This window comes from Cibotium barometz, chromosome 54 (genome assembly GCF_041138505.1).
Source record: "Cibotium barometz isolate CiBa-2024 chromosome 54, ASM4113850v1, whole genome shotgun sequence".
In the NCBI taxonomy this organism is placed as follows: Eukaryota; Viridiplantae; Streptophyta; class Polypodiopsida; order Cyatheales; family Cibotiaceae; genus Cibotium; species Cibotium barometz.
The window spans coordinates 9,119,002-9,140,283 of NC_141099.1; the positions used below are offsets into that span (position 1 = coordinate 9,119,002).

General features: G+C 45.1%; 1 protein-coding gene across 1 annotated transcript; it reads right to left on the minus strand.

The window, feature by feature from the left end:
- Positions 1–2,154: 2,154 nt before the first annotated feature.
- Positions 2,155–17,145, minus strand: LOC147607834 (dnaJ protein ERDJ3B-like). The gene is made up of 10 exons (XM_086789845.1): positions 16,638–17,145; positions 16,169–16,317; positions 15,868–15,994; positions 3,644–3,758; positions 3,437–3,553; positions 3,254–3,340; positions 3,096–3,155; positions 2,916–2,993; positions 2,749–2,820; positions 2,155–2,501 (listed from the first exon to the last, which is right to left on the minus strand). Exons 1-10 carry the CDS (start codon positions 16,706–16,708, stop codon positions 2,340–2,342), a joined length of 1,038 nt encoding a protein of 345 aa, XP_086645971.1. The 5' UTR covers positions 16,709–17,145; the 3' UTR covers positions 2,155–2,339.
- Positions 17,146–21,282: the final 4,137 nt, after the last annotated feature.

Here is a 21,282-nt window from a genome sequence, read left to right on the forward strand (position 1 = left end):
CTGATGTGTCTCTGTCAGAAGTATGATGTCTCTCCTCACCATAACATGCTCCAGTCGTCCAGGCTGCACCCATAGTGAACCATTACAGTTCCATACTGCCATGTCTCTGTCAGTGGCCTGGTCTGTGTCCCATAGGCCCCAAACCACTAATCCATGGGCGGGCCATCAACGATGACCCGTCCATCTCGATAGAAGGCCTTCTTGCCTTCTCTCCTCGCGTGTAAGACTCGTGGCATGCAAGCTCTCCTATGCTCTAGCTGCATCCTCCTGAGATCATCATCCAAGAAAATACCTCTAAGCCTCGTAGTATGACCCTCTTCCTCATAAAGGTGACCCTCTCCGTCTCTCCTGCAAACTGTAGGATGAGGGCACGCTTGCGTGTTGAGTCTTTCCCGGCTCTCCATGCTTTGGTGAAGGGGAGAGGGTCCTCTTCCCTGTAGCCTAGCTTCATGCATAGAAGCTGTCCATCTTTCTCGGGAGTGGAGTTGGGTGTCTCGGCTATACCTGTGACTCGAATGTTGAGGCAGCGGGCATGCCTCATCTTCTCCTCCTCAATGGTGGTGTGAATGATTTGACATTCTTCCCTTTGAGTCTCCTCCCTCACTTCTTTACGGATGTTCTTCTTCACCACCTCAACCCATCCCGACTGCTTGGCTTCGAGTTTTCCCTCCATGTCCTTTGTGATCTGCTTGGAGATCTCTTCTTTGATGGCCGTGAGAGTTGTCATTGATCTCCCCTTCTTCCTTCTCGATGTTCTTGACGGCTACCACTTCCACTTTCAATGCACTCACCTCCTCCTTGAGTGTTATGTTCTCTTGTTCAAGGTCCGTGACCCGTGCTTCGAGGGCCATGTTGTGCCAATGTTGTTTGTTCTCCACCTCATTGAGGTTGGAATCGGATGTCTTCTTGTTCTCCTTGATTAGTGCCTTCATTGCCGTCTCGAGGGCCTCGAGTTTCTCTTGGAGACTCGGGGCCATTCCTCGAGATTACTCTGCAGCCCTTCCCACAGGCAGGGAGGGGAGAGAGAGAGAGAGAGAGTTATGTTGCTGCCTTGGGGGCCTGAGGAAGGGTGGGTGGGAAAGGGAGGCACAGGGGCTACCAGATAGGCAAATGGGGCAGCATAGCGCCAGCAGGGCAGTGAGGCAGAGGGACTAGTGGGCGGCAGTAGCTAACAGCGGGCAGCGAACGGAGAGACGGAAAGAGAGAGATGGCAGGGTGTGCTGGGCACAACAGGCGAGGTGAAACAGGGGGTCATGGGCAGCGGGCGCACAGTGCGTGCGGAGGGGCTAGCGGGCGGCAGTAGCGAACGGTGCGAGCGGAGGGGCTAGCGGGCGGAGAGAGAGAGAGAGAGAGAGAGAGAGAGAGAGAGAGAGAGAGAATATAAAATAAGAATCTTGCTGGTCCAATGGTATATATAGTTCACAGGTTCTCTCTGAACACCACCATTCTTTTTTACATGATACACAGAAGGAAAGTTGTAATGATTTCTACAGACTCGAGCTCTAACCACTAGCACAACTACCAAGCTCTGCTGTAAGCTCAAAATCATGATTTCTACAAACTCAAGCTCTGTTATGAAATAGGTCTGCACACCTCTCACAAAACCCCAGCAACCACAGATGCCTCAAAGATGACTACCCTGTACACTGCAAGTATGAGCAAGTATACACAGCCCTCGTACCACCACACCACTGTCTGGAAGCAAGTGGACACTCGCCAACGATGACTAAGCAAGCGGATTACATACTTCCTCCACTCACTAAAATCGACAAATTTTCTAGACAAAAAAATCTAATAAAACAGCCACTCTTGTGATATGTGCTACAATGAGATTTCAAGGGATAACAATTCCTTTCACACACGTGTACAATCGGTGCCAGATTAAAACGATTTGAAATTCTAAAAAAAGCAAAAACATAGTTGCAAGAGTTAAACACGTTGTGAGAAAAATTAAAACAGCTTTCTCAAATGATTGCAACTTTGAGATGGTGAGCCATCATGAAACCTGCTCTATCATGTCGGAAGCAACTTTGCCACTAAAAAATTGTTAGATCTGACATGTCACGGGTATCCTTTTGGAGGGTATAGACAGTGCATAACCTAAAGAAGGCCAAACTAGTTCAAATGACAAACCACTAGCAGACAGAATTACTATTGAGAAATAATTATCAATTTCTCCATTAGCTTCCATGTGTTTTAGTAGTCTTCCACAAAAGCATGGAGCCTTCCTGTGAACAGATGCTCTCCAAGCTGCAATCTTTTCATACAGCTGGACCTTCAAGGAACTCCGGTATCTCAATACTTCTACTCAATATCAAAATTGGGAGCCGTAAAATTCTTCACTTTTTGAACACTTCAGCAATGGCAACTTTTTGACTATCTGTAAGTGAATCTGGAAAATCCACCTCAAATGTTACATACAAATCGCCCTTTTTAAGGCTCTCATACACGGGCATTCCCTCACCTCGATACCGCTTCACCGCTTTAGGTTTAGTCACACCCTGCAGAACAGCAAGAAATATAGAGTTCAAAAAAACGCATTCCCCAACAATAAATCGCAGGCATGCAACTGTCTCTCTCTCCCCCCCAACACCCTGCGTATCTACCTGGCTACTTAAGTAGGTATGTACCTACTTACATAGGTAGGTACATACCTACATACATGTGTGTGCACGCACGTGTGGCTACGTATAGGGGTGCCTAGTAACCTCACAGCAGTAGAGAGAGAAAATGAAGAAAAAAAACCACCTTTGTGCCTATGCTGACTTTGTGTCCATCCAAGTGAGAAATATCCTTCTCAAAGCCCACCAATGCATCCACCTACAGAGCATAAAGAGTATCAAGAAATGATGGGTCTAGAAAATAGACAAAGAATAGTACAATTAACTACACGTAAAATATAACTTATGTCGCACCAAAGAGATTGTGACTGAGGTGTAGAGGTTGTTGCCGTCCCTCCGGAATCTGTCGTGCTTCTGTGTGAAAACCTTGAACTGAAAAAGATGTAGATCATCAGATTGAAGTCCTTGTATCTTTATACTAAACTTATATTCCACGACAAATTCAAAGGGAAACCTGCTTAAACCCTGTGTTACCTTCAGATCACCCGGATCCCCATCTATGATAGGTTCCCCATCTTCGAAAAAGACTACCTCCTGCAAAAATTATCCACAGTTGTAAAGGGGATGCTACCAACAAACCCGTCAACATGCTTGCTTTCCACTATATTTGCAGACAGAAACCAAAATCTTACATGTCCGTCCGGCATACCCTTTTCGATGTCCAACGTGACATCGTAGCCTTCCCGCTCAAACTTAACATTCGGACACTTCTCACAAACCTGGAAACAAGATAAGAAAACCATACAGTAAATGAATTTATAAACTGTTATCACACTCTACATGCATACATGCATTATCTTCTAACCACAACATACCTGTTGTGTGAACTGCTGAAACATGCCAGGCCCTATCTGCTTGTGAAAGACTTCATTCCTACAGTTGCAATCCCGTTTACCTGGTGCAGGCTTCAACACATTTTTCTCTCGCCAAATCTGTGCTAAAAAACCATAACTAGTGAGTCGCGCTGCTCAGGCTGCACACTTTGCAGCATATACAAGAACCACATGATAGCAGTCCCTTACCTTCATTGTGTTCCCAGAATAAAGATCCTCCATGCTTGCATATATCTCCACTGTGACGTCATTTCCTTTAGGAATCCTTTCTTCCCCCTCTTCGGCCATGCCACCACCAAAAAACCTACAACAGGGATGCACCAAAAAACAAGCCATTGTGTCAAGAAAAAATCCTAATATCATCCATTGTCAGCACTTAAAGACTTGTACCAACGAGAAGCATAGGCAATTCTAATTCCCATCAAGAGTGGCCCAAACAAACCCATGTGAACACTCTTCAAGTCTAAGAGCATGCAGATAACATCCATGTGGCCTCTTCAAGAATATATGGAACCCAAAAGGCATAAACCAACCATTTAACAACAACCAACCGTGCATGTAAACACCCGTTACAGAGAAGTGACAAGACCACAGAAAGCTTCCCTTAAAATACCCATTTGAACATCACTTGGTATACTCCCGTGTCCCCTTTAACCTGGCTGAACAGGAGCAGGTGGCAGAAGCCAGCTTACGAAGATATGAAAGCCAAAAAGTATAAACCATCCATTTAAAAACAAACAACCTTGCATGTAAACGACCATTACAGAGAAGTGAAAAGACCACAGAATGCTTCCCTTTAAATACCCATTTGAACAGCACTTGGTATACTCCCCTTTAACCTGGCTGAACACCAACCAAAGCATGAAAGATATCTTTAGAGTTTGAGAGACCTCTGATCTAGATTAACAGACAGGCAGCTTGTAGGTGCAGTTTCCCAAAGCTCCAGCACACCATGAACTGGTACTGGCCCCTCAGCAACAGCTCACTTCTACTCTTCGTAAGCTGGCTTCTGCCACATTGTAGAACACTTGTGCCTATGTGCTAGGGTTTTCCCCACGATAGTGCAGCGGAATCACAGATACAGCACACACAAGAGTCCTGAAGTACTGTTTTGTATCACGTACAAGAAGAAGTAATACAACTGAAATTCAAGTACAAGATGTGGCTAAGAATGAAGACATCAAATCACAGCCTTGTGACCTACCATTCACTCCTAGCTAGCACTTCACCTCCAGAGAAATGCTCTGTTAAGTACAACGTTGAGGAAAGCATATGAATATGACGATTTGGCTACCAACGTATATATATGCACCGATGCTGCTAGTCGGCCAGTAGTACTGCTATTGGCCACTTGTGCCCGATTGCCACATCATCACTAGCACACCATCATTGCCACGTGGTAGTGCCATGGGTTGCTATCTTATGTCTGGGTGTGCCTTGCATACTCGTAGGTGTGTCACATTCTCCCCTACTTGCATTGCAACTGTCCTCAGCTGCATGGCCTCTTGATAAGCTCTCAAGAACAGGATAGACTCATCCGTCAATCAGACTGCCTATTGGATTGTGTAGTCCTTGAACTTGAGGAGATACTAGAGCTGCCTTCAACGAGAACCTCGCTTGTACTAGTGCAAAACAACCTGCTCTGGTACTAAGACTTCCTATAATCCTCCATTATCCACCAACTTGGGTTCATCCTCATCCGGCGGAGAACTCAGCTCTGGCCCATGATACTCTACAAGTTTGCTCAAATGAAACACCGGAAGCATCCTCCAATGGATTGGTAACTCCAGCTTGAAGACTACATCACTGAGCTTCTTGATAATCTTGAATGGGCCTTTCTTCTTGGGGTTACAGGCTGCCCAGCCTTGGGATTGTGGACAAAAGTGGTGTCCAGCCAATCAGAAGCACGCGCATCACTTTCAGCCTGTTAGGGAAAAAAGGTAGTATTTTTTGGGATTTAATTCAGCATTTATTGCTGAATTTCACCAATCGTGGGACAATACGCTGTTTTTCAGCTGGCCGACTGCTCCTGAGGAGGAGTATAAATAGGGTAGGCCTAAATCCCATCATTCATCTCAGTTTTCACCAAGTGCTCAGGGCCAGTCAAGCCAAGGAGATTGCCAAGCAAAGGGGTGGACTTCTGAAGGTCAAGGGCACGATTTTCCAGCCAAGAAAAGGTCAAGTTTTCTGTATTTGTTTTCAGATTTACATCATTCTAATAAAGCAAATACACCATCCGTGGTGGGGGCCCTACAGAGGGTAATTGGGACCCAATACTGTGTCCTCTCCATCTCCCCCTTCTCTCTCTATTTTCTGCACATCTCCTTTCAGTTTGTGCGTTAATTCCGTTGCGAAAAGAGTGCTGATTTCTGAGTTTTGAAGTACCGATCCTTCTCCGAAGCTTCCGCATATTACAGTGGTATCAGAGCCTACTTCAAGGACAAAGATTCAGCAAAGAAAACCAGAAAATTTTTTCGCTCGTGTGGTTGGTTTTTAGACGCCGGTGGACTACCCCTTTCGGAGTGACTCCTGTCCCTCGAAGGACGGTTGGTTTTTAGCCTCCGGAAGCCTCCGGAAGTCTCCCACACAGATAGTGGATGGTCAGATTGCGTTCCGGAAAGGAATTGCATTTTCCCGCTATGGCGAGCTTTGGCGACGAGAGAGAACCAGAACCATGGGACCACAGTGCACCAGGCAGCCCAGCTAGGGCACCCGGCTTGAGTGTCACAGACATGTTCCAGCAGATGATGCGAGCAATCGCAGACCAGACAGCCAAGTTGGATGAGCAGAAGGAGCGGATTTTGGCTCTGGAGGAGCGTTCTCGCTCTCCAGCCCGCGTTTTCCATCTCCTCCTCCCTCTCCTTCCGTATCCCAGATACCAGATCCTCGTCACAGGGACCCTCTCGCGGGGTCGCAGCCGCAGCCAAGCTCCTTGCTTGAGATGCAGATGTGTGCATTGGAGATTCGACAACGAGAAGACGACGCCATGCGACGAGTGGAACACGAGCATTACCTCAGAGCTTTGGACGCCATATTGACACCGGCGGCGCCCTCGAATCATTTTCCCGAGAAAATGAATTTCAGTAAGTATAATGGTAAACTCGATCCCACAACTCTTTATTCATGGTTGCATCAATTTGAAGCTTACTTTGCCGCAGTTAGGAAAACAGATACTGACAAAGTGATCTTAGCTAGTTGGTACTTGGACGGTGAGGCCGTTCCTTGGTGGACTCAGTGGGCTCATGCCCACACCAGAGCAGGTATGGCAGCTTATGTGTGGGACGAGTTCGTCCGCGACCTTAAGCAGCGGTTTCTACCGCCCCACTACCTTGAGCGACTCGAAGACGAGTTCAGGGGAGCGCGTCAGAATGCGCAACCAGTCCTTCAGTTTGCCAATAAAATTTTCGACCTTGTGTCTACAATTAGGCTTATCTGATTCGAACAAGAAAGGGCAGCTTTTGTATGGCCTGGACACGCAAATCCAATGGGAGGTGCGTATGTTTAGGCCAAGCACCTTTGAGGACGCACTCTCGCTTGCGCAGAGTGCAGAAATGAAACACAATGGTGGCAAGCCCAAGACTTCCCAGCCGGCTTCTCCCAAGGCTAACGCCAGAACCAGACGGGGTCTTCCCCAGGACAGAGCCCGGGAGCCTCTGGCTCCAAGAACTCAAACAATGCATCTAAGCTTACTCCAGACCAGAAAGCGGAGGCAGGCAAGACAAGTGGCAAGTTGAGTGCTGAGGAGCTTTCTCAGTACAAGGAGGAGGGTAGATGTTTCTTTTGTCACACAAAAGGACATACTTCTCGGGATTGTCCGAAGAAGCCTCCAAAGGCCGCCGCCGCCTCCACAGCTTCCGTGGTGAGCACAGCTCCCACACAGACCCCAGCGGGCTAACCCTAGTTCTTCAACCCCCGGTGCTTCAGTTGGAGCAATTATTAGCCGGGAGCTCGAAGATAAGCAGAAGGGCTCCCATGACCAGGAGTATGAACGCAACGAATTGCTCAAGTCCTTTGGCTACATAGGTGGCCAGAGAGTCGTCGTCTTGTTTGACAGCGGCAGCACAGAGGATGTGGTCACGAAACAGGCCGCTAGGCGTGCCCGTTTCGAGCTGACTCCGGTGGACAAACAGGTGGAGGGTTTTAGCACAGGTATGACAACGAGCGTCAAGTATGAAGCTCTAGGTGCTAAGTTAGTGATTCAGGGCATAGAGTTTGTGCGTGACTTTATGGTTGCCCCTCTTGTAGGAGCAGACATAATTTTGGGTATCCAGTGGTTTCACAAGTTTCTTCCTGATGTCAAGTGGGACAAGCACACGTTCCAGATCAATCGGAATGTGTCAAACACCTCGGTGACCATTAAGTGTGAGCCAGGTTTTCCAAACTTTCCGCTCATAAGCCACTTGCAGGCTAAGCGAGCAGTCAGGAAAGGCGCACAGTGTGCGATGATTTACATCCAAACAGCCCAGACGGTGGCCAGTGCTTCCGAGAAGTACTCGGTTCTCCATGAAAAGTTTCAGAAGATTTTTCTTCGGGATAGTCTCCCTCCCCAGCTCCCCCCGTCCAGACCGGAGGATCACAGGATTGACCTCCTCCTAGGCTCGGAGCCCCCGAGCAAGTTTCCGTATCGCCTTTCTAAGGCAATGGAATCGGAGTTGGACCGCCAACTCCAAGAATTGTTGCAAGCTGGCTTCATCCGCCCCAGCGTGTCGCCATTTGCAGCACCGATCTTCTTTGTCAAGAAGAAAGATGGGTCTTCTCGGTTGTGTGTCGATTATCGTGCACTCAACAAGCTGACTATCAAGAGCAGATTCCCGATGCCTCGAATTGACTATATTCTCGAGAGGCTGAATGGAGCTAAGGTGTTCTCCAAACTGGATTTAAAGAGTGGGTACCACCAGGTACGGATCGTAGAGGGGGACATCCCCAAAACAATCTTCCGTACAGAACGGGCCCACTATGAATTTGTGGTCATGCCATTTGGATTGACGAACGCCCCCCCTACATTTAACCGCATGATGATGCGTATTTTCCGGGAGTTGATTGGAGAGTGTGTGTTCATATTTCTGGACGACATACTCATATTTTCAGCTACAGTTGAGCAGCATGACATTGATGTGGAGAAAGTTCTTAAGTTGCTGGAAAGCAACGAGCTCTATGTCAATGAAAAGAAGTCAGAATTTTATATGTTCCAGGTACATTACTTGGGATATATAATTAGTGCCGAAGGCATTCGACTTGATCCAGCTAAAGTGGCCGAGATTGTTAACTGGGAAGTACCTCAGACAGCTTATGACATTAGATCATTTGTGGGTATATGCCAGGCATATTCCACCCACATTGACAAGTTTTCTGATCTCTCGGCAGATCTCACCGATCTCCTAAAGGGAGTGAAAACAAGAAGGCAAAAGATTCGAATGACTCCACGAGCGTTGGAGGCATTCCAGAACATCAAGGTGGCTTTGTCAGAAGCGCCTTGTTTAGCCCTTGCCTCGTGGGACGAACCATTTCAAGTGATCACCGATGCGAGTAACATCGCAATTGGAGGTGTATTGCGACAGAATGGTCATCCAGTAGCTTACATGTCTCGTAAGTTACTGCCCGCCGAAAAGAACTACTCAGTCTATGATCGTGAACTCCTAGCAATTATACAGGCCTTGAAACATTGGAAACATTTCCTGTATGGCCGTGACTTCAAGGTTCTCACTGACCATCAGGCATTGCGCTGGATTCAGACGATGCTAAGTGCACAGTGGAGTGATCGACAACACCGCTGGAGTCAGATATTCCAGCAGTTCGGTGGCATGATTGAGTACCTTCCAAGAAAGGCCAATCCAGTGGCCGATGCTTTGAGCAGGAAGGGACAGGTATCTGCGATTCAGACCACTAGACTTGACCTTGTTGGTACAGGACTAGAAGACATGAAGCACACGTACGCGTATTTCGAGGAATTCGGTACACAGTGGGAACAGGCATTGGATGCCACGGGACCATGCCATTTTCTGATACGCGATGGTTGGCTTTTCTACAAAGGCCGACTATGTGTCATGAAGTCATTCCGGGCAGCTCTTCTCCATGATGCCCATGACGCCATTACAGGTGGTCATAGGGGCATGAATTCGACTATGGAGAAATTAGAACGGCAATACTATTGGCCAAAGATGAGGCGTGATGTATTTACATATGTACAACGCTGTGACATTTGTCAAAAGGTGAAAGCTCCTCGTGGAAAGAAGATAGGGTTGTTACAGCCTTTGCCAATTCCTGAGGGTCCTTTCCAAGACATTTCGATGGACTTTGTCACAAATCTGCCTCCCAATCCGAGTAAGCGTAATACGCGATGTTTAACTATTGTTGATAGGTTCAGCAAATTTGTTATGGTTATTCCTTGCAGGGCCAATGTGACCGCCGAGGATGTTGCCCAGCTATTCATTCGGCATTGGTACCCGATTGGCGGGATTCCTAGGACCATAGTATTAGACCGAGATGCCAAGTTTACCAGTCATTTTTGGAGGGCATTGTTTGATAATTTTGGTACTAAGTTGAATTTTTCCAGTGCATTCCACCCATAGACAGATGGCCAGACAGAGATATACAACCAGTTGGCCTTTGATGTGTTGAAGTGTTATGTCCACGATCAGCAAGGTAAGTGGGAATCGTTTTTGCCTTTAGTTCAAGCTGTTTTGAATGACTTTTTTTCTTCAGATATTGGCAGGACTCCATATGAGGCAGCGTTTGGAAGGCCTTTCCAGTCGTTGTTAACCAGGACTTCGTCTTCAGTATCGGAGGCGAACAGAGTGACGGAGTCTTACCAGGAGATCCTAGAGTCCGTTAAAGACAGATTGGCTAAAGCGCAAGAGGCCTACACTCGACAAGCCAATAAAGACCGAAGGGACATGAAGTTTTCGGAAGGAGATTGGGTGTATCTTCGGATTATGAAGCAAAGATTGAGGCAGGTGGGCAAGCGATGCCCAAAGTTGTCTTCCAGGAGCTTCGGACCATTTCCCATCCGGAAAAAGATTAATGAGGTGTCTATGCAGTTAAAGCTACCTCCGAGTTGGACTATGCACGATGTATTTCATGTTAGTTGGTTAAAGCCATATGCAAGTCCACCCCCTTCAGAGGTCAAAGACGAAGCGGAACCAGACATTATTGATGAAGCAGAAGTAATGGTTCCAGAACAGATCCTTCTGCACTGTTTCAAGCATGGCTCAGGCCGAAGACTACGACAGTTCCTCACGAAGTTTCAGGACCGAGGAACTCATGAAGCGATATGGCTCGACAAAGAATTTTTCGAAGACTATCCGGCATTATTGACGGATTATTTGGAGGCTATGCAGCTTCCGTCAAGTTAAGCAGAAGGAGATGTCACGTGCATCCCGCACTTGGATGCCACGTAGACATTTATGTACAGAAGGTGCGGGACCTGGGATGGTGAACTGGTCCCATGTGAGCCCAGTCCGGGACGAGTCAGCCAGGGATCCATCTCAGTCGTCCGAGGTCAGGTGTGCATTGTCTTGCACATGAGTCCAAGGTCAGGTGTGCACTGTCCTGCACATGAAACAATGCCAGTCCGCGCTGTGAGTCTCCCTCTAGAATGATGTCAGTGGTTCTGTGTATCTGGTTTGGTACCGGATGCCAGATCACTGAGTAGATTAGGTTTAGGACAAGGTGCCAGCCCATAGGGCTACCCCGGATCTGAGTGTGGGCACGGGAATGGTGTAGAACCACCCCCATGAGGGCCAAGAAGGCCCAAGCTGAACCCACCAGCCATGGAGAGGCTGTAGGACAGCCCTAGGACACAGATCAGGCAATCTCCAGGGGATTACAGCCTTTAGATGGCTGTAGGGCATGTATGGGGCAGCCCATACAGGCTGCCCAGCCTTGGGATTGTGGACAAAAGTGGTGTCCAGCCAATCAGAAGCACGCGCATCACTTTCAGCTTGTTAGGGAAAAAAGGCAGTATTTTTTGGGATTTAATTCAGCATTTATTGCTGAATTTCACCAGTCGTGGGACAATAAGCTGTTTTTCAGCTGGCCGACTGCTCCCGAGGAAGAGTATAAATAGGGTAGGCCTAAATCCCATCATTCATCTCAGTTTTCACCAAGTGCTCAAGCCAATCAAGGGCCAGTCAAGCCAAGGAGATTGCCAAGCAAAGGGGTGGACTTCTGAAGGTCAAGGGCACGATTTTCCAGCCAAGAAAAGGTCAAGTTTTCTGTATTTGTTTTCAGATTTACATCATTCTAATAAAGCAAATACACCATCCGTGGTGGGGGCCCTACAGAGGGTAATTGGAACCCAATACTGTGTCCTCTCCATCTCCCCCTTCTCTCTCTATTTTCTGCACATCTCCTTTCAGTTTGTGCGTTAATTCCGTCGCGAAAAGAGTGCTGATTTCTGAGTTTTGAAGTACCGATAAAAGAAGAATTTTTATGATATTTAAGAAAAGATGGATTTGAATTAAATCTTAGTGTCAAAAGATAAATTTCCACCATAATTCTACCTAATGAATTAAGGTCGAGAAATTATGTGGCACAAAGAATATCTTTGGATTTTTTAATTGGTAAAATCACTAAATTGATATTTACCCAAAATTAGACGTTTATATGGAAGGAATCCTTGTTGAACTAAACCGAATATTTGGTTAGACTGTAAGAGGGACGGATAGTAAATCTACTTGTCCATCTCTCGAACTAAATCAAGCAAAAACTTCGTGACAAATTCCAGTTCCTAAATACAAAGAATAGACTACCGGAACTAAACTAGTTTTTCCTTTGACCGAATTCACCAAAATTCTAGTTGGACAGACAGACAAAATGATGGATAGATTACCCTCATAAGATATCGAGGATCCTCATTATGAAACCGAGAATTATGGAGAGAAGGGTTTTGTGAACCAATCTCAAACTGAGAATTTTACTTGCATTGGAACCTCTGTTTTTCATTTAAAGAACTGTTTTACGCCAGAATGCTGGAGGAAGCACTTGACATATGTTTTACTAAGAGGAGGTTCGTTAGAACAACTAGCGGGGAGTCGTCAAGGAACGTCGCTCGCGGCAAAGCTTGCTGAGGTCTTGACCAACCTCAGTACGGTTAAAATGGTGCGCTTCCGGTACGATAGGCGAGGCCGACGAAGCGGTCCCTGAGTGAAGTGCTAGGACACCTAAGGAAGATCCTAGAGCGTTCTAACCAGACGATGCACAGACTTGCGGTTGCTAGGACACCCATGCGTACGTTGAGGAAGATTTCGGATGGACTAAAAGGAAATATTTTTGGGAACCAAATTTTGATACTAGATCTCGTTGGTTGGCTAGCTGGTCTTTAACGAAGAGTCCAGAGGACATATTTTGTAATACAATGGACTCTGAATTTTGAAAAATGATGATCAAAAATATTATGATTTCTATTGAAGAATTGTTTAAAGCCAGTCGAATCTATTATAAATGGCAATTTCATATATGGTGGGTACGTACTATGCCTATCTTAATTTTTGCATGAATCGCCGGCTAGGTGCCTGGGAACTCTTTTCCTCGGTACCTCCACTTTCACAAGGTCATCACAGGAGGACGCTACATGGGAGACATTGACTACTCTTCAGAGGGATTACCCTCGCTTTTTAGTGAGTTCAAGAGTGAGCTCTTAGAGGAAGGGGAGTATGTCATGTGCACAGTGTGTATCTACCGTGTGCTACACGCACACAAGACTAGCTTCGAGGTTGGGAAAGCTTGGAGCTAGGCAGGCTGATTGGCAAGCTGAGTTAGGGATAGACTAATGGGCGGGCACCCTAGTATGGACGGGCGGGCGCCCAAGTGTGGAGGACGCCCGATGACCGGCCAAGAGCCTATAAAAGAGTGGCCAAGGATAGTCATTAGTATATAGAGTCTTGCATGTCTTTGTGAGAGCTTTATGGTCGGGAGCCTGGATCTAGTGCAGACGTGCACCTGCTTTATGGAGTCGAGACCGGCAGCAGTCTCGAGACCCACGAGGGTAGCTTCGTGGCAGTATGGGACGTCACGAGGTAGAGATTGGTCGGTACATCCATCTAGTTAGCTCAGCTCGTGGCTCGGTGGGGACAGCCAAGACTTGTGGGCTTGCCCACGGCTGTCAAGGTTGGGCGGTGAGTCAAGCCTGCACCCCCTTCATGTTTTTTTGGTTTGTTTGCAAGTTTCGAGTCTTGATCCAGGAGCGTTCTACGAGGAGATCCTATGGGGATTTGACAAGGTGAAATCGCCATGGCTGGCTGGCATAATATGATGATGCCAACTGCCAATGGTGCCATTGGCTCGATAGGCAACGGGGAGCTGGCCTTCATGTTGAGGGAGGGTGTTGGTGTGTCACACTTGTCCAGCTGCCACATAAGCAAGATATATCCCATATACGTAATGAAAGAAGGTTGGGCATTGAGGGCATATGAGGCAAAGGTTCACATGCTAGTAACTATCCCCCCACGTTTTAGTGGGTTCTACAGGATTAGAGGTGGGGGGCACCTCTCTCTGGCCTCGGGTTGGTCCAGCGCTGCCTCTGTCCTTCATGCCCAAGCCTCCCGATTCTACAGTTTCATCCAAACTTGTGCAATTGGTGACTTGTATCATTGAGTCCCATCAGATTTGAAGAATAACATGAGTCATTGACTAATGGAAGCATGCTTGTTGAAACTTGACAAGTTTCCTTGCTGAATTAGCTATCCACCCTACTCGGTGTGGCTAATGCAACCCAAACAGCTGGCTTCACTTGCTCAAAACCACTAGAATGCTGTGCAATGTGCTTCTCAGCACCCTCAAGCACTTAGCCTTGAGATTGTTTGAAGCTGCCAATGCTTTTTTAAAATTCAAGAAAGTAACAGACACAACAAAGATCACCACCTTGCTAAATTTAACATGACGGCAATGCTATTCTTCCAACTTCTTTGCCACTTTCATCGACGTTTTCTCCCTCTCATGGAAGAGACAGCTAGCCACTTGTTTTACCCGGCCTTCTCAACCATTCATCAATTCACAGCACTGAATTCTTCCCCCACTCTTCCTAGAGTGGACAAGGTGATGGAAGTAAGGCCGATGATTTCTCCTCCTACATGAGGGAGGCCTGCACTCTTTGTGTCTTTGAAAGAGAACAACAATTGAGTGAAGGTACAACCCTCTTCTCCCCCATGTCCTCTTTCTTGAGATGAGTAAATTGCCACCTTCTCCTTCACGTGAAGTAGGTTTTCAGAGTGAGCCGATTAGGATCATAACTACTTTAACGTGAAAACTACCTTCATGGCTCTGTTTTTGATGCAAGGATGGCTCTGATACATCATCATGATGCTGACGCACAATTCTCCTGCATCCAAAGCGTGCGCGCACGCGCACACACATACACACACATTGTGCACACAAGGAAAGCAGTAGGCAGCCCACTTCCCAACCGTAGGCTTGCTTCACCGGGCCACTCCCGAGCTTGAGAAAGAAAGTTGTGTGGACCACCATAAAATGAGGCCCTCATATCACGAGAACACCTCACCAGACCACCACCACCTGGGTCCTATACCATGCATGGTATTAACCTACAAGGCTCGGCAGCCCTAGACCCACCTCGTGGCTAGTGTAGATCCAGACCCAACACAAGGCATGCCCAAGATGAAATATAAGCCCTCCTCATGCTTAATAGGTCTTTGACGCTATTTTTATCCACAAATGGGATAATTGTCTTGCTCTCAATGGCCCACTGCTTATGTGCGACACTCCCTTGGCCCATGGGACTTCAACCTATGCCCGTGCCAAGGATGTAACACTCTTAAAATACAAAGCTAAAAATGTCTTAGAGAATTGTTTATCAACATGAACACTCAGTTTCAAGAACTAAAAAGCCAATAATCTGCTGCCACCCGAGTCCCCAATAATGTCAATAAAGCTAACCTAGCTGATAGGCTAAAGCATCAAAACAAAAAAGCATCCTCGTCCTCATCAAAACAAGGCATGGCACACTATGCACCAGCTGCCTAACAAAGGAATCTATAATGGGACACAGGCTATGAGTGCGAGGTGCAAATGCCAATTAACCTAGCCAACACAGAGACAAATTGGCCTACTTTTTGGAGGTGGAGCTAGTTTTGGGGGTTGCTAGATGGGGAGCAGTTTGTAACCATGATTTATTGCAATTTGCAACGCAATTTCTTGCTAGAAAAAAACTACCCTAGAAACAGCTATAAACAACACACTAATTGATTAGTTGTTGTTGGGGTTGTTAAATGGGAACTTTCTTGTAACCGTTATATATAAGTCTTGTAAAGTCTTTTAGAGCAGCCAAGAGAAAGAAAGAGAGAGCATGGCAGCAATAATGTGGAGGGCCCAGGCTTCCTACTGCAAGAGAATCAAATCTTTCACAGTTAATACTTCAGCTGCTAGAACGTAAGAAAAGGGCAATCTTTTGAACTTACTGCCGGAATATATCTTGTGCAAAGCCTCCACCACCGCCTCCTCTACTGCCACCACTCTGTTTCAGGCCCTCCTCACCATACTTATCATAGATGTTCCTCTTTTCTCTATCAATCAGTACCTCATAAGCTGCATCCATCACACCAAAACATAAGATAACAGATGCTAAGTTGCTTCCAACACTCGGTGCAAACAGTGATGTTCAAAATTGTACTTTCCTCAGGCACAACCAATTTGTGCCCGGGTGAAGTGTGAAGCAAGACTTATCATGCCAAAGAAATTCAGTTTCAATCTCAAGTTTACCGTTATTAATCTCTGCAAACTTCTTTGTGGCCTCGTCATTCCCAGGGTTCTTGTCCGGATGATATTTCAGGGCAAGCTTCCGAAATGCTTTCTTGATTTGATCATCTGAAGCACTCTTAGGTACTTGCAGCACATCATAGTAGCTCTTGCTGCAAAAACAATGCAGCCTCTTGTGATGATGAACAAGAAAATCATTCCAAAAATAAAAAATGACATAGCAATCAGAACTCTTCCTGCAGAAATCATACAACCTCATGTGATTAATTAAGCCATCAAACAGAAAATGGAAAAACGATAGGGACAGACACGGACACGGTCAGACGACTACAATCAACCTGTGAGACGGTAGATCCAGTGTATTCATACATTAATTGACCACAACGTTAAACACAGAACTTATTGATGGCTCTTGATTACAGAAACCGTACGGTATTGTAAAACATCATGCACAATACAAAACATGACGTACCCGGAGCACACATCTTGTACATAAGCTGCAAAGAAGATGAGCACAACAAGGAGAGCTCTGGCAAGACACATGATGCGCTTGATTTGATTTTCCGGCAAAGCGATCTTGAAAATTCAAGAAGACAATACAGTCATCGCCTGCAGATTGTCCCCGTGAAGAGAATCCGAGATCTAGGGTTTGCACTAAGACAGTGCGTTGGAAACCCAAAATTTCCTGTGCTTTAGGCTTTTAAGGGTGAGAACAGCCTTCCTGTCAAGTTTTAAGGTTAGGAAAGCCTTCCTGTCAGGTTTTAGAGATAGGGAGGCCTTCCTGTCAAGCTTAAGGGTTCCTTCCTGTCAGGTTTTAGGGCTAGCGCAGCATTCCTGTCAAATTAACGAGCAAAGAACGCTTGAATGGTAAGGGCTTGAAGCCTTTCTGCACAAGAAGCAAGGTCTGGTTTGCCCTCACCGCAGAAGGTCTTGCCTTCGTTATCTTGCTCCTGTTCACACTTGCTTGCCTGTCTGTCTCTCGGAAAACCTGTATTGATATATAGTTCGTTCCGACTCCCCTGGCAAAAAAAGTTTTTAATTTTAATGTTTTTCCCCAAAAATTTTGGCCTCCCACCAATCAAATCGTCTTAAATTTTTCTTCAGCCAATCAGCACTCTCTAAACACTTACCCCTTTGAAATTTCGACACGTGGACAAAGCCCCACACGCTCAAAGGCCAAGCGTGACATGCTCAATAAGGTTGCTTTTGGAGGCATCATGCTCTTTTTTGGCCTAAAATACACTCACTTATTTTGAGTGAATAAGGTGAATTATAAAAAACGGGCATTATTTCTACTAAACTCGTTATTTTGAAGGTTGACCCAGCTAGTCAAAAATCATCCTTGACTAGGAAATCTCTATCACCCATGCTCGGGCATTCGGAGTCTCCCTTGTCCAACTCCCCATCCACCCACATTTTACATATTGAGCTCCCAACTTTCATGTTGCAAAGGACATCTCCCTTTTTTACACTTATTGTGTTGTATAAACCTAGGGACTCGCGCTGGCCAACCCACAATTTTTTACATTGAGATCCTGATTTTCATGATGCAAATGTGTAACCCCCCATTATAGCCCTCAATTTTGAGATTATCAAAACCCTTCTTGAGCCATTTTACCTTTCACATCAGAAGATGAAAACTTCTTAAAAGAATATCTTTTAGATAAAAGCAAAGAAATATGATTAACATTCTACCCTTCAAATGAAACATGGGGTCGCCCTTCAAGTTTCATGCTACAACATACTCCCCCCCAAAAAAAAAAGATTATTAAAAAGCATAAATTTTTCCCTTGAAGATTATGCTCAAGTCACCTCCTAGGGTTATTCCTAGCAGTAGTGTCCTTGCCTCTGGAAAGTGATGGCATGTTATTCTAATACCTGCCTCTCATTTTAATATATACTAGTATTGCACCTGCGCATTGCTGCGGCCGACCAAGGTTCCAGAAGAGAACTATTCCCTTTCTACAACCATCTCTCTCTCTCTCTCTCTCTCTCTCTCTCTCTCTCTCTCTCTCACACACACACACACACATGCACATGCACATGACCCTCTCCCTCTCTCTATCACGGACACACACTCTCAAATGTTGAAGCTCTCTCTCTCTCACATGCACACGCATATACACACCCGCTCTCTCTCTCTCACACACACACACACACACACATCCACACACTCCCTCTCTCTTCTTACACTCTCCCACACATAGAAGCGCTCTCTCTCTCTCTCTCTCTCTCTCTCTCTCTCTCTCTCTCACGCACACATACACATATGTAAATATATAGTATATACATATTTTGTTTTAGATACATATACCTATACATAGACACATATACTTATACATATATACATGTATTTAAAAATATAAATACAAACATCGACATAATTTAATTAATTTTGATTAAATTTTAACATGCAGAGATCGGTGATAAGTTGTGGTCACTTTTAAATATATAGATAGGTATATCACACACACATCGAAACACACACACACACACACACATACACACACACACATATGTATATACATATACATACATACATACATATGTATGTATAAATGTATAAATGTAAATAAAAACACACACACATGTATACACACATATAAATATATGTTTTCTATTTAATTTCTATTTCTGTTTATATTTTATTAAAAGCTAGTTTTTATTCTCTATATCTCGCTCTCTTTCTCTTTCTTTTCACCCTCTCCCTCATTACATCTCTCTCTCTCTCTCTCTCTCTCTCTCTCTCTCTCTCTCTCTAGGTCTGCCCCATCTCACTCTCTCAAGCACATTCTACACATAGATGCAAATGTACGCACATGCATGCATATACTCTCTCTCTCTCTCTCTCTCTCTCTCTCTCTCTCTCTCTCTCACACACACACACATGTACACACCGCATATAGACTAATGCAAACGCGCACACTCTCCTCCCACACAAACTATCTCCTACGTAGAAATTCTCTGCCTCTCTCTCTCTCTCTCTCTCTCTCTCTCTCTCTCTCTCTCACACACACACACACACACATGTACACACTGCACATACACTAATGCAAACGCACACTCTCTCCTCCCACACAAACTATCTCCTACATAGAAATTCTCTCTCTCTCTCTCTCTCTCTCTCTCTCTCTCTCTCTCTCATGCACACACATTCTCTCTCTCTTCACGCACACTCTCTCTCATATAGAAACTCTCTCTCTCTCTCTCTCTCTCTCTCTCTCTCTCTCTCTCTCTCTCTCTCTCTCTCTCACACACACACACACACACACTTAAATCGATTTACACACATATAATTTTAATTAATTAAATTTTAGATTAAATTTTAATGGTAGGGATGAGTGGTGAGGTGTGCTCACTCTCAAATAAATGCATCTTACATGTAATGTCTCTCTCTCTCTCTCTCTCTCTCTCTCTCTCTCTCTCTCTCTCTCTCTCTCTCTCTCTCTCTCTCTCGGGATTGTTCCTACGACATTAAAACAGCGTTCTTCACTGGGTGTTTGAGTAAATAAACAAAATGGGCTAACCTTTCTATCACCCAATGTGTGGTAGATCGGTTAGCTCATGGAGTTGTTATTCAACACGTCTTGTGTTCGAATCTCACTCCTGTCAGATAAATCTTCTTAGGTCTCTTGGGATTGTTCCTACTACGACATTAAAATAGCGTTCTTCACTGGGTGTGTGAGTAAATAAACAAAATGGGCTAACCTTTCTATCACCCAATGTGTGGTAGATCGGTTAGCTCATGGAGTTGTTATTTAACACGTCTTGTGTTCGAATCTCACTCCTATCGGATAGATCTTATTAGGTCTCTTGGGATTGTTCCTACGACATTAAAACAGCGTTCTCTCTCTCTCTCTCTCTCTCTCTCTCTCTCTCTCACACACACACACACACACACATGCACATGCACACCCTCTTTCTCTCACATACACATGCACACACTCTCAAATGTCGAAACTCTCTCTCTCTCTCTCTCTCTCTCTCTCTCTCTCCTCCACTCACACACACACACACACACATTATCTCTCCTCTCTCCCCTCCACTCACACACACACACACACACATTATCTCTCTTCTCTCTCCCCTCCACTCACACACACACACACACACACACTATCTCTCTTCTCACACACTTTCCCACATATAGAAACTCTCTCTCTCTCTTACATACATTCATGCACACACACAAACACACTTCTTTCTCATGCACACGTGCACACACACACACACACTCTCTCTCTCTCTCACATACACCCACATGTAAATATATATTATTTATAATATTATTTTTTATTACATTTAGAGACGTATACCTATATATACATGTGCATTTATAAAATAAATAAACATATTTTTAATTAATATTAAATTTTAATACGTGGGGATGCATGATGAGGTGTGTTCACTCTTAAATAAGTGTATCTTATATACAATGTCTTTTGTCCTCTCTTTCACATACATATGTGTGTGATTGTGTGTGCACATACACACGTATGTGTGATTGTGTAATGTCTTCACGCGTGCATGTGTCGTGCATGGTCTCCCCTCAGAATTCTTCCAAATGTCGAAACCTCTCCTAGTGGGCCCTCTTACCCTGGTGTGGAAAGAAAATGTATATTGCACTCTCGTTATCTTTGTTCATGAGCATAACCCTATGAGAATGTGCAGCCAATATGTAACTATCTTTCCCGGGATATTTAGTATTTCAAAGGTTTTTATTTGTCCATGAGCCAGGCTCATTTGATTTATCAAATCTATCATATCTTTGTCCATGAGCGTAACCCTATGAGCATGTGGAGCCAATGTGTAACTGCCTTGCCCGAGGTTGTCACTCTTCAGAAATGCATGATATCACGTGAGTTAACTAACGAGATATTTTTAAATCATGCCATATACAGTGTATATAAGGGGTATATTTATAGGTTTCCTTTGTAGTATTCATACATAGGGGGTGTAAAAAATATGGAAGGATACATGTATGCATACATTAGACCCTTTTATAAAAAGGAGTTTGTATACAATAGGGGATCCTTTAAAAACCAAAAACTAAATAAAAAGGGGGTTTGTATATAGGGGCTCGAACGCACATGATATGGACATCTCTTAAAGAGTGA